The 12,541-nt window shown below is 47.3% G+C and overlaps 2 protein-coding genes across 2 annotated transcripts; one reads left to right on the top strand and one right to left on the bottom strand.

The window, feature by feature from the left end:
- Nucleotides 1-293: 293 nt before the first annotated feature.
- F4812DRAFT_457416 (ent-kaurene oxidase) lies at nucleotides 294-2,150 on the top strand (the record flags this gene model as incomplete). Its single annotated transcript, XM_047937163.1, has 5 exons — nucleotides 294-539; nucleotides 599-724; nucleotides 783-942; nucleotides 997-1,599; nucleotides 1,654-2,150. 5 exons carry the CDS (start codon nucleotides 294-296, stop codon nucleotides 2,148-2,150), a joined length of 1,632 nt encoding a protein of 543 aa, XP_047792332.1.
- Nucleotides 2,151-3,589: 1,439 nt separating this feature from the next.
- F4812DRAFT_457415 (uncharacterized protein) lies at nucleotides 3,590-8,062 on the bottom strand (the record flags this gene model as incomplete). Its single annotated transcript, XM_047937162.1, has 1 exon — nucleotides 3,590-8,062. The coding sequence occupies one exon, from the start codon at nucleotides 8,060-8,062 to the stop codon at nucleotides 3,590-3,592; it is 4,473 nt and encodes a 1,490-aa protein (XP_047792331.1).
- Nucleotides 8,063-12,541: the final 4,479 nt, after the last annotated feature.

Below are 12,541 nucleotides of genomic sequence, written 5' to 3'. Positions count from 1 at the left end.
ACTTCGAGTATTTATGGTCTTTAAATTCGACTTACATCTAATTCGGCGCAAGGACAGCGACTATCCAACCCACACGACACATACATGTTTACGAATTGATGATTTACTTGCTGTTCATATAATATCACAACTGAAGCTGGGCTTCTACGACTACATCTACGACTACTTCATCGAACGTGACAACACCACTCATGGTCGAATTGAGAAGGATAATAACATCGTTCCTTTCCCCCTTTTCCTAACCCCCCCTCCTTTCTCCCGTCAACCTCTCCTCTTCCTTCTCATTCTTAGGCATGCCTTCTATAATAGAGGATGCCACTCCTCGTACCAATTTCACTACCGTTGCAGATGTATTCCCCAGTCAAGCCTTAGCTGGGAGTCGCTTAAGCTACTATGTAGCCATCAGCGCGGTACTCTTCTGTATCTGGTTATTTCAGTCCGATAAGCAGAAATGCAGCGTCTCGGCACCTTTCTACAAGACATCCCGATTAAAATGGATGTTTAGTGCAGATACTCTAATCAGGGACAGCTATTTTAAGGTATGAAAACTTCCCATCGTCACCAATTTCTACATAATCCTAAAATTCTTTCTACCTAGTTTCGTGATACTGTGTACCAGATCAAGTCGACAGAGGGTGTGAGAACTATCATCCCGTCGTCGCTGGTTGGAGAGCTCAAGGGCCTCCCCGAGGATACCTTGAGCGCGAGGACGGCTGTTGAGGAGGTTAGTTTCAAAGGACACCTGTCTTACGGAAATCGAAGTGTTGACTGTATATGTGTAGGCCATGCTAAGCGAGTATACCAATCTTTGTGCGGGCTCGCACGCTGACACGTTATCTCTGCTCTTAAAGTGCAAGATGACAGGACAGCTGGCTAGAATGGCACCACAGCTAAAGGAGGAGCTTGAACACATCGTCGCCACTGAATTCCCTGAGTGTCAAGGTAGATCACGCAGATGACACTCTTTGAAACAACTAGTCAACTGATAGATAATAGAATGGACCCCCTTCAAGATACAGCCTTTCATGGTCCGAACGATTGCCCGCCTAAGTGGGCGTGTCTTCGTCGGACCTCGATTGAACCGGACAGAGGAATGGATGAACGTGAGCATCAACTTTGCCATCATCGCCTTTATCGCCGTCACCAAGCTGCAGTTCTTCCCACCGTGGATGCGACCTATAGCGCAATACCTGGTATCCGAACTGCGCACGATACGGAGAGACTTGGAGAAGGCACAGGCTATGCTTACGCCTATTATCGAGGAACGTATCCGCGATGCAGAAACGCCGGGGTACGATAAGCCCGATGACTTTGTCCAGTGGTTGCAGGATGCCTTACCGGAAGAGCAGAAGACCGACTTCTACATTCAGGGCAAGATACAGCTACTCTTAGGTGCGGCATCAATCCACACGACGAGTAACCTGACGACGGATTGCATCTATGACCTGGCCGTGCATCAGGACATGCAGGAAATACTTCGCGAAGAAGCGCGCGAGGTATTCTTTGACGACGAAGCATGGGAGAGGAAGGATAGCATGGGCAAGCTGAAGAAACTCGATAGTTTCATCAAGGAGTCTCAGCGACTATCTGGAAACGTCAGTAAGTATCACCTTAAATCAATCAATTTGATATTGCATCCTCTAACCTACCCAGCATCCTTCATCCGCAAAGTCATAAAGCCGATCGACCTATCGGATGGAACACATTTACCAGCAGGCACCAATCTTCTCGCACCTATGGCCGGTATCGCTGTCGACCCACGGTATTATCCAAACCCGGAAGTCTTCGACGGGTTACGATTCTGGAAACTCCGACAACACCAGCATTCACCATCGCCATCTTCATCCCCTTCCCCTTCCCCCTCACCCGCAGCCTTCACCGCAGCAGACGAACACACCCCGAACGCGAACGGCCGATGGCAGTTCACCAGCATCGGCGACACGGCGATGAACTTCGGCCTGGGCAAGCACGCCTGCCCCGGCCGCTTCTTCGCCGGCTGCGAGATCAAGATGGTCCTCGCGTACCTCCTGCTGCGCTACGACATCAAGCTGCGCGACGGCGACGGCCGGCCCCCGCCGAACATGTTTATGATGACTAAGGGCCCCAGTATGACCGCCGAGGTCCTGTTTAGGAGGAGATCGGCTGTTTGATTCTTGACGAATTTTGCTGGGATTAAAGGGAAACGGACGTGTCCCGCGGCCAGGAGCCGTCAGGATCGCTAATGAGTCCGGATATATGCAAAGATTAAACGAAGGTAGTTGTGAACGGATGGTTTAGAACATGTAAAAAAAAAAAAAAGGGAGGGATGGGGCTCGCATACATATCATTATTCCCAATTATACACGGCGTATCAATACTATATACCCCAAACGCCGTGTCTTAGCCATAGGCAAGATACCTATGGGCTTCAGGATTGCATCGTCATAGGCGTTTAGGGGGGTTTATATAGAGGAGGTACTCATCGAATAGACATGAAAATCAAAACATCAACGCTACCTACCCTAGGTAGGTAATTAGCGTATTCATTGAAAATATAAATTCACTCGTGAGAAAAAGATCGAGACTTGGCTTAAGATGATAAGTTAGGTATGTATTTCATTATCAGAAAAGAACGGGGGGTATCTCTAGACTCGCTGCGCTTGCTCTGAACATCCATATAAGGTGCCTGGTATATAATCTCCGTCTCATTGGCCGCAATTTCAAGGCTTTCCGCACTTCCTCGTCGTCATTAGGTATCATAAGTTCGTCAAAGTCCTTCCCGGTAGACCATCCCGCTTGCCACCACAAAGCACGTCGCCCTCCAGCAATTTCCCCTAAGTACCGTTCTCGCTTCTAGAGCCCTCCGCGCACTCAGATATAAGTCCATCCCCGGGTGATACTATCGTAAAGATACAAGGGCCAGCCATTGCCGCGGGATAGTCAAGTAAGAAAAAGAAGAACCAAGCCTCCTCTCATAATAAATATCAATAAAATCCAACTCCCAAATGCTCTTGTTCAGATGCAGTGGAGCTCTCCCGGAGGCTGGTCCCGCGACAATGAGCAGTAAAAATATTAGGATGTATGTTCTCAGCCTTAAGTTAAGGTATCTGGTTAGAGAAGGAACGTGAATAAAAATGGAGAAATTTTTGTATATCCAGAAATGAAGTGTCCGCCGGTATCCCGATCAAGAGAAAAGCGAGTTAGTTTGTTGGAGCCGTACTGTTTTACCGGTCTCCCTAGGTAGATATGTAAATGTAATGACTTCGAGTCTTCTGGTTCCTGCCCATCTCTTACGTTCAGAAAAATATGAAATTAGATTTTCGTGATAGGCTTGCGCCCTCTTTAGATCTTGAATGATTTCTTGCGATGCTTATTGTAGGCAATTTTCTTTTTCCTGTGCAAAAATTACAAGAGCAAACATATTGTGAGGAAGTAAGTCCAGGAAGGTATGAGTTTTGTACATGTCGATAGATATGAAATAATCCGTCCAAGAGTGGAAAAGTTGGTTCGGCCAGGAGGAAGAAGCTCGGGCGGACCGACTTCCAGAAGCGGAACTGTCGAAGAAAGTGCAAACTTATGTAGTGTCGACATATGATACGCTGAACGCGTATCATATACTTGCAACCCTTCCTCTTGCTTCCGGCATCCTGGCGTGGCATACCATAAGCTTGAGGCTTGTTCCCCACTCCTCGCATTCGGCCAGCAGAACCTTATCCTTCCAGATACTGGTGGTCATTCCAGTTGAGGTCTCATAGCATCGGTTATACCACCAGCGTCCGACTTTTGAAACCATCTTTGTGATATTCTCGTCACCCATTTCGGTCTTGTCGTTCATCATTTCTGCTAGGCTGCGCTCGTCCTTCTTGCCCTTGACTCTGGAGGAGCTTGTAATCGCACTTGCCACAGGCACCCCAACACGACAAGTCTTTACGTCAATAAACCCTTTCTTACCAAGAAGGCGGAGAATGAGATCTGCCGTGCTGCTGAGGTTGTACTCGGGATTGCGTGCGCTAATTCGCTCTTTTAGATGTCGTACTGAGCGTCGAGTGCGGTTACCCATATTATTCAAGTCTACATCGAGGATAGATAACTCGATATATCCTCCTGGCTTGAGAACACGGTGTGCCTCCGAGATTATATTGCGATAGTGAGATTCAGGGGCCGCGGATGGAAACCGGAACACGACGGCGGTAAAGCTGTCTGGCCCAAAAGGGAGTTTATCCATGTGGGATAAGAATTGGACTTGGTGATGATTAGGTGGCGAGAGAGGAAATGTAGGCGTTGACTTTTGCTCTGGTGATAGAGGTGCGCGAGGAGACAAGTTAAAGAACGTGGCGTCAGGGTAAGTTTCTGCTGCATAGAAAGACCAGTCATCATTTCCAAGACCATCAATTACAAGGATTGAATGGCGCCCAGATGAGCCAGCGTCATTAATGAGGTCTTCGCGGACCGGACTGAATAGCACATGGCCAAATGTAAGCCATTTGCTCACCGTCATTGAGCCTACGCGGAGATTGACCTGGGAAAGAGGTGTATCTTCGCTAGTACGACTACTAGTTGAGCTTCTTTTAGTCTTACTGCTTTTGTTTGAAGATGAGCTGTCTCGTTGAGAAATAGGTGCCTTGTCTAGTTGCTTATTGTTAGGATTGTCGCTACTTCCGGATGCGAATTCAGGAACTGAGAACGATGCTGTCGGTGGTTCGGTGTCAAATCTGAAAGCAGCGTTAATCCTAGCTGTCATGTCGGCGCTGAAGCGGCTTGACGATGTGGCGCTTTGTCTAGTTTCAATAGAAGTACGAATATATTTGGCGCGATGATTATCAATGGTAGGTGATTCGAGCGCCTTGATTGGTTCCTTCGCCAACCTAGAGCCATATATTTCTAGGTGGAACGGCCCGGCTCGAGAAGAGGTTGCTGATGGTGGCGCTTCGCTTAAGAAGTCGTTATATTCATCCCAGATTTCGTCCTCTGTAAGCGGGGCATTCGGGGTGGGAGGCAGCGCAGTACGACTGAACACATGCACCAGTTCCGAACTGCCGGATCCCGAGCTTGTGCTTTCGGAACCCTTCGGAGGTGAAAACGAAAGAAATTCCTTTCCAGATTCCCCGAGCTTCAGGGGCGAATCCTTAGAAGGCGGTTCCGGTTTGATTGGGATATTATAACTAGCAGCTGCTACTGGTGATTCCTTTTGATCACGTTCAGGGGAGAAAGACCTTGTTGGACTTGGTCCCTTCGCAACGGAGTTTCGATCAATTTTACTTAGGTCAGGGGGCGGCATTTGGAGACTGACTCGGTGGAAAGGGCGGGAGAAGCTTTTCGGAGACGTCTGTTCTGGGCGGGTATTGATGACCTTGGGTATCCTACCAACTTGAGGGAGTCTGCTTGGGCGTACTATAGGATTGCTTGAAATAGAGGCGCTAGTAGCATGTTGCTGCTTCGATACCACTGGTTTTGGTGGAGTTATCTGGAGAGGATCATCTCGGGTCGAGCTTGATACGAACTCTTGGGGCCGATGTTGATTGGCACGAGGCGGATCCAAGGATCTAATGCTGCTTTCAGACGGACGTCGACCGTGATCTTTGGTATCCATAAATGGGATTAGGACCTCCGCTTCTCTCAAAATCTCGCAAACATCTTGCTCCTCGGTTTCATCTTGCTCAGAAGAGTCCATCATAGTATAAAACGCGACTGGCTTGGTTGGGATGTGCTTTACTGCTGCAGACACACTTGCCTCGACTTTCTTGCTACGGTCTTTAGGGGGCTGGCTTTGAGATCTCCCAAATAGGTTCCATTTACGGGGAGACTTAGCTCGCTTAGTGAGCTTTCGAGGCCCAGGTTTTGGCTCGACCTGTTCATCGATAAGTCTTGGCTGAGGTTCCGCTAAGGAGTCATCCGTTAAGATCGTTGTCTCTATGCTTCCAACCGATGGAGAGGCCATTCCTCTGGTGATAATTGGTTTTGGAAGATTCAAAGGAGAATTATTCGGCGATCGCAGTCGTTGAATTGACCTCCTCAACGCAATCGTAGGTTTTATAGGAACTGCCTCCGAGTCACTACCATCTGAAGGACGAGACAAGATGGAGTCCCGAGGGAGTGGTGAAGGCCACAACGTTTGTCGCAATTCTTCCTTCGAGGACTCGGATACGGACGAGTTGTTGCGGGAGTTAAGACCCGGACGACCAGAAATCATACTCTGACGACTTTCAGTTCTGGTTTGTTCAAAGCTTGTGTTCCGGTTTTCCACAATTTCACCACCGGCAATTATCACAGGGTTCATGCGTTCCAGGAAGAAGGGGTCTGTTGACTGAAGACTTGCGAGGCTGTCAGATGAAGGAACTGGGCCTGGTGGACCACGCGGGGGGTTCGCAGTGCTGCTGCTGCGCCTTCTAACAGAGCCAATCCTACCATATCCTTCGTGGCCAGTTCCGGCAGCCGGGCCTTTTCTAGTAGACTTATCTTTCTTTTCAACTTGTGGTATTTCAGGGGCTGTCTTAGTTCGCCTCCCAAATAGCGGGAACCTTGATCTAAATGTAGTAGCTGGGCTAGGTGTTCTCACCCTCTTCCCTTTCTCCTGGGTCTGCTGGGTGGATTTCGTGGTGATTAATCGTGGTGCTGGCGTAGGCTCTCGAGGTACAGACCCTTTAGACGAGACCACGCGGTCTTGAACAGAAGGAGTCATTGACCTTGGCAAGGAACTGGGTGCTAGCTGCCTGCTTTGACGCTTATCGGAAAGGCTGGTTGAGGATATATTGCTGTGTATTACAGGAACTGGACCGCCGAATTGGGAATAAAGGTCAGGTGTCCCGTCTCTGCTAGGTCGCGAGGGTGGTACGAGGCGAGTCTTGGGTGATATCGCAGCTTCCTGAGATTTCTCATGAGATGATTCACCAACTTCAGCCTGCGGTGGAGACCTTATCGATGGTCTAGTAGTGGCGTGAGGGGCTTTGATTGACGACTCACTTCCTCCTCCACTTTTCTTGAACTTTTGAGATGATTTTCTCGGAGGAGGGTTCGGTACAGTGGGTAATGGTCCTCGGCGTGTCTTCTTCTCCTTCTCTTCGGGGCGTACTGTAGAGCTCGATGACGATGAGGTCAAGGCCTCCCGAACGGCTGCAAGGCCATTAGGATCTGTGCCAAAAGTATCACATTCATTTGGTATGCTACCGGCCCTTCTCCGAGTTACGGGGGGGCGAGTCTCAGCTGGGCTTGCTTGCCTTGCCTTGAAAATAGGAAGACGGTGCGGTACAAAGAGCCCAGGCGACTGCGATGATATCGAGGTTGGGGTCGTATCTCGGCTGTAAGGTCCAGGTCCAGGTGATTCGGAAAATCTTGTAGAAGGGCTCACACTAAATGTACTTAGTTGGCTGTGGCTGCTTCCACCCGAGAAGAGTGGTGTTGGAGGAGGGAGGTTCTCGGTCGAAAGCTTGAATGGAACTTCTATAGCCGGTCCGCCTCTCACCGGGAGCTCGACATTCCGATAACGATCCAACTCCGGATATATCCCCAAGGGCTGGGTGGCTTTCTGAGGGGAATCCAGCTTTTGCGCAGTGCGAATCTCAACGGGGCTAGTAGTGATGTTCCGATCCAAATAGGACATGCTAGGGTCAAGGAATGCTTGTGATATTGGTATCGAAGACGATGAATCGGTTCTTCTTGAACTTGAACGAGGCTGAGTTTGGACGCCCGGCTGTTCCCGTGATAAGCTTGGTTGCTTTCTACGCAATGCAACCCGGGGAGACTCCACCAGACCACTACGCCCACGAGTGCTCAATGCTGGGATATTTGATGCTTGCTGCGTGGAATTCTTCGACCAAGAGAGTGTCTCGTGAGTCAAGGGTGGCTTCGACTTAGAACCGCAAGGCTTTCGTGTAGAAGCATTTTGGGGACTCCGACTCTGTTGTGCCATAACCTGTGGGCCAGGGGAAGGTCCAGCCTGAGTGTGCTCAGCTCTCTTGTGGATGGTCCGACCCAAAATGGATGATGAATTTTGGGTTAATGTCTCCGTTACTTCTCCCCTTCGCTTTGTCCTTGCTTCGTCTCCCGACCTATTCCGAGAATCTAACCGCGGGCGGATCGACGCCATATCTCCCTTTCAATATCCAGGGGGCGAGATTTGATGCTCAACCACGTTAAAAGTTAGCAGTCCATATTGGCTAGTTGATGCCAGAATCGTAGATTTCCTAGGTTAGTGGTTAGCGGCAAAGCCCAATTGTAGACATCAATGAACAATCTCCTGGTAATACCGTTACAAGAGGTCTTCCGTTATTACACAACCTTGCCAAGGTGGCAGCAGGGCACGAGGGAACTGGCGAATCTAAGCCAGTTATAAATAAACAAAGGCTACCAATATTCCACAAATCCCTAGCTACAATATTAGATCTCTAGATATATCGAGGTCATAAGTTTTGATGGTCACTAAACACTAGCTAGAATGAATATGAAGTGCTACCTGACAGCGTGGGAACTAACAAGCAGAAATAATACAGCAGTATAAATTAAGGAAGGCGTATAAGTTCTCAAAAGAAAATTGGTAGGGAATATTGTGGAGGATCTGGTGAAGTTCCTTAGTGACGGGTGGGGGACCACCTTGGCGTGTAGATGTCGACTTGACTAACTTAGATACGCTGGGGAATGGTGTGGTAGTACAAAGCTGTGGGGGACGTACGAGCGTTTAACAAGTGTTAGCGACGTCGTAATTTTTTTCTTTTTTCGACAGTATTGTAAAGCGGTTCCGCTGTCGGAGAGGAGATGACAGTATCTGGTGTTTTAGAATGGGCGTTTGGGGTAAGCAATTCATACAGCTAATACATCTGAATTAAAAGTCCCCTGAGGAAGTACTCGTCTCGACTCGGGAAATTAGTAGGAATATAAAAATAAAGCGTAGGCTCTAAAATCAGAGGTAAGAAGAGACAATATCAGGAGAGGTGAGGTATCGAGGAGGCGAAAGAGATGTATGACTTGTATATAAGAAGATACTTGTAATGTTAGCTCGCATCGCCTTTCCACCTTGCATATTCGCAAGATGATGATGTACCCAAGGGTCTAGACAAGGGTCGCGGTACATAAGCGAATAGGCCTTCTAGATAGGTGTGGCGCAACGATTCCCTGTCACTAGCCAAGATGCGACCATTTTTAGGGAATGTTCAGCATGGAATCGCCGAGTGGGCGGTCTGGTTGGCAGCGACCATTGCGGGTTAGAACAACTCGAGTTCCAACCTCTAAAAGCGAGGCTTAAGCCGATAGCCAGCCAACAAGGGTGCCAGACCCCCAGACACCACGCTATGCTTTCGAACGTTAGCTACGTTGAAGAAAGAAAAACTGTATTGAGTCACCGAAGCTCCCATGAGACGAGACGTCAAAGGTAGATCGACCACATCAGCATAGATAGTACTTAGGTTATATCCCAGTTTATCGCCGAACCAGCCAAAGCGAATTGACCATTGTTTTGCTCTATTTCTCGCATCGCATCTTGTCCACTATCCTAAGTGTAAACAATATGCGCGTGAGCAGAGGCAGAGGAACCGCCCGAGTCATGCTGGTAATCTGGTCTCGGATTGTGCATATTCCGATGTCCTATGAGAAGAGTGCTGCAGGTTCTTGAGGACATCATTCGCCAAATGGAATCCTTGACGCTTGGAGAGCCTTTCCCTGGTTGGGTCGGACACAGGTAAAATCAAGTGCTTCCAGAGCCCACCTACATAGTACAGTAAGTGGCCCTACCCAACATATAGATGGGGTCATACGACGCTACCAATATCCAGTATCCAGTATCCAGCATCAGCAAAATGCTCGACCGGTCTCTACGGCTTCCCAAAGACCAAGTCGGTACTTTTACACCTATTACAAAGAGGAAAGGGATGTACGTAGGAATAAAGAATTGTGGTGCGATAATTGCAGTCGATAATTGCCGAATAGCAATCCACAGATGGATTTAGTACGGAGCAATAGGAAATTGATGTTGAGGGAACAAACAAGATTCTCTCCTATGGGCATCCGAAAAAAAAAGGATACTTTTAGGTACCTACCTACGTACCTAGGTACCGGCATATTACAGCCCTTGTATTGTACCTGATGTACATTGGACGTTGCATGTGGCTAGTGCTAGGACGCATCGGGTACCTGCGGGCGAGAGGCAGCCAGCCAGGTCCTTCCCACTTCTGCCACTGCAAAAAACTTGAATAAACGAAGCTATCGATGCTTTATGAGGGACAACATGGCAGTGGCGATGAAGATTCACTGAGCTGTCAATTCTGTTAGCTACGGTTGAGCATAGCTGCCACTCGGCAAATGACGTAAAGTTGAGATACAGACACCCCAAGGCTAATAAAGGAAAAGAATAAAACAAAATATGGATTTATGGTACATTATGCATGAAAAAGGGTTGACTTTTTTGAGCCTCCAAGATGCGCACCCTCCTATTGGTTAAACTTTACAGCGCTTACAGCATACCTCCCACCTGCAAAAGAATATGCCTTCGTACCTTAGGTAAATAGCCTTAATAGCCTCAATCTCTGCAATTCAATCAATTCAATCAAGCGCATTCGATGTAAGTTGCCAAGTCTCTAGTCTTAGCGTTCCTAATAATATTAGCACTGTATTAGGCTGACACTAATCATAAGGGTGGATAGTGGCTAATAGTGGCTAATACGCTAAGATTTAGGTAGCTTGCCACTATAATTACAGGGGAGTTAGCCACTATCAGTCCTAGAAATACAGTACCTACTTACCTCCTTAGCTAATACACCCAAGCTAAAAGCAAATCCCCCGTACCCCCGGATACTCATTTTTAGTGCATAGTGTACTATTTTAAGCGCAAACATGTCTTAAAGCATAGTAAAGCATCCCTGCAATTTAAATGTACCCCACCATTTTGAAGCGTGACCCTATAAATTTTGACCAATTTTAGGGCATTTGCCGAGTGGCAGCTATGCTCAACCGTAGTTAGCGGGAAGTATGTATGTACCTACCTAACCTACCTAGGTAGAAATATATTTGATAAAAAACATTGAACCAAAGGCGCGGGCCGTCAGGGCTTTCTGGGGTCGCCAGCAACTTGGAACTACCAACAGCTAGGTATCCCTGACTTGAGGTTGAGCTGCCTCTGAAATCTGTCAATACCATGGTGGAAATGCACTATAAAATAACTCTAGTTGGATGTACTACATTAGGTACCTCACATAGTACGTAGCGAAGTAATGGAAGTCAGGTACTTCCATCTCAGAGGAGTAGTGCCCACTTTTCTAAGCGCCGGGACTTTTGGTTGAACTTTTTTTTTTCACTTCAATGTTCCGATTGATTTTTAAAAGTTCTCACTCAACTTTTTAGCATATCAATTTTTTCTACCTAAAGGCTAAAAAGCCAAACTGTTATTGTCGTGTTCCTTTGTTCCATCGCTTGAGAGACATCAAAATTTTCTGCTTATGTCTCGGACGGCTAGCTTCGCTATTTCATTTGCAGAACTCCCCGTGGTCCCATCACATCGTTGACGACTACTGCATGTCTCACTTCTGCTGATATCCGAGGACGCCTAAAATCGTGCGCCAGCACCAGCGATCTTAGTTCAACCGAGTCTGTGCGCTAACAAGTTTAGAGGTATCCTTGTACCTCCTATACTAGGTCTTTATTGTAGTATTTTGAAGAGTATATTCTCTCATCGCTTCATCGCAATTTGCACCAGAATATTTCACTGGTCTTATCGTAAGTACCGAACATATAAGATCGCTACCAGGTAGGTACCTATGGAATCAACAGACAATAATAAATTGTGACTTTATTACATGAACTCGTACTATATACTTCATTGAGTTCATTCATTACATTGATTAAATGGGCCAAATATGATAAGAGCCGAATATAAATCTAACTAGGTACATGACAATTACACCAACCCAGGAGGTTCTATGTGAACTACCTGGCTACTACGGGAATATATAAATACCTTACATGTAATGGATTTGAATGTGATCTAGCCTAAGTTGCTAGGTAACAAGTCCTGCAAGCCTCGATATCGATATGTGGAGTTAACAGGGGGTCTTAGCGGCCAAGGATTCATTAGTATAATTCGTAGATGAATTTTCTGATTGGCTCGCGAGTATTTATTTTCTAACCAATAGAATCTCTCATGGAGGCCTTCGACCAGTGAACCTTAAACGAAGTGAGGGTTTTAGGTATCTGCATGTCTCTCCCTATCCGTGGGGATTTCTTATTGCAGCTTATCCGGACTAGGTCCCCCCCATTGGGATCGCTCGGTCAAGCTTGTTGTATACCTAACATTAGGTATACAAATTGGTCGCAGATCGTCCATGATGACTCCATACGAAAGGGCATAAGGAGTCGTACCTCACATTCCTTCAGTCGCAGCTCGCTCTTATTGGAGTCAATTCCGAGTACCTACTTCGTATGCGTATCGTATGTGTATCGAATATGAATCTTTTATTAGCAAATTGATATCCAATATGCTTACCTACTTAGGTAGGTAGGATACAGGTAGGATACAGGTAGGGACCCATCAGAAGGCAAGGGATCACTTCCCCTAGTGTATTCAACTTCCTCTGGGGCTCTA

Source organism: Daldinia caldariorum (assembly GCF_022478825.1).
Source record: "Daldinia caldariorum strain CBS 122874 unplaced genomic scaffold F4812scaffold_4, whole genome shotgun sequence".
Taxonomy (NCBI): domain Eukaryota; kingdom Fungi; phylum Ascomycota; class Sordariomycetes; order Xylariales; family Hypoxylaceae; genus Daldinia; species Daldinia caldariorum.
The sequence above is the reverse complement of the archived record's forward strand: the minus strand, read 5'-3'. Positions and strand labels throughout refer to the sequence as shown.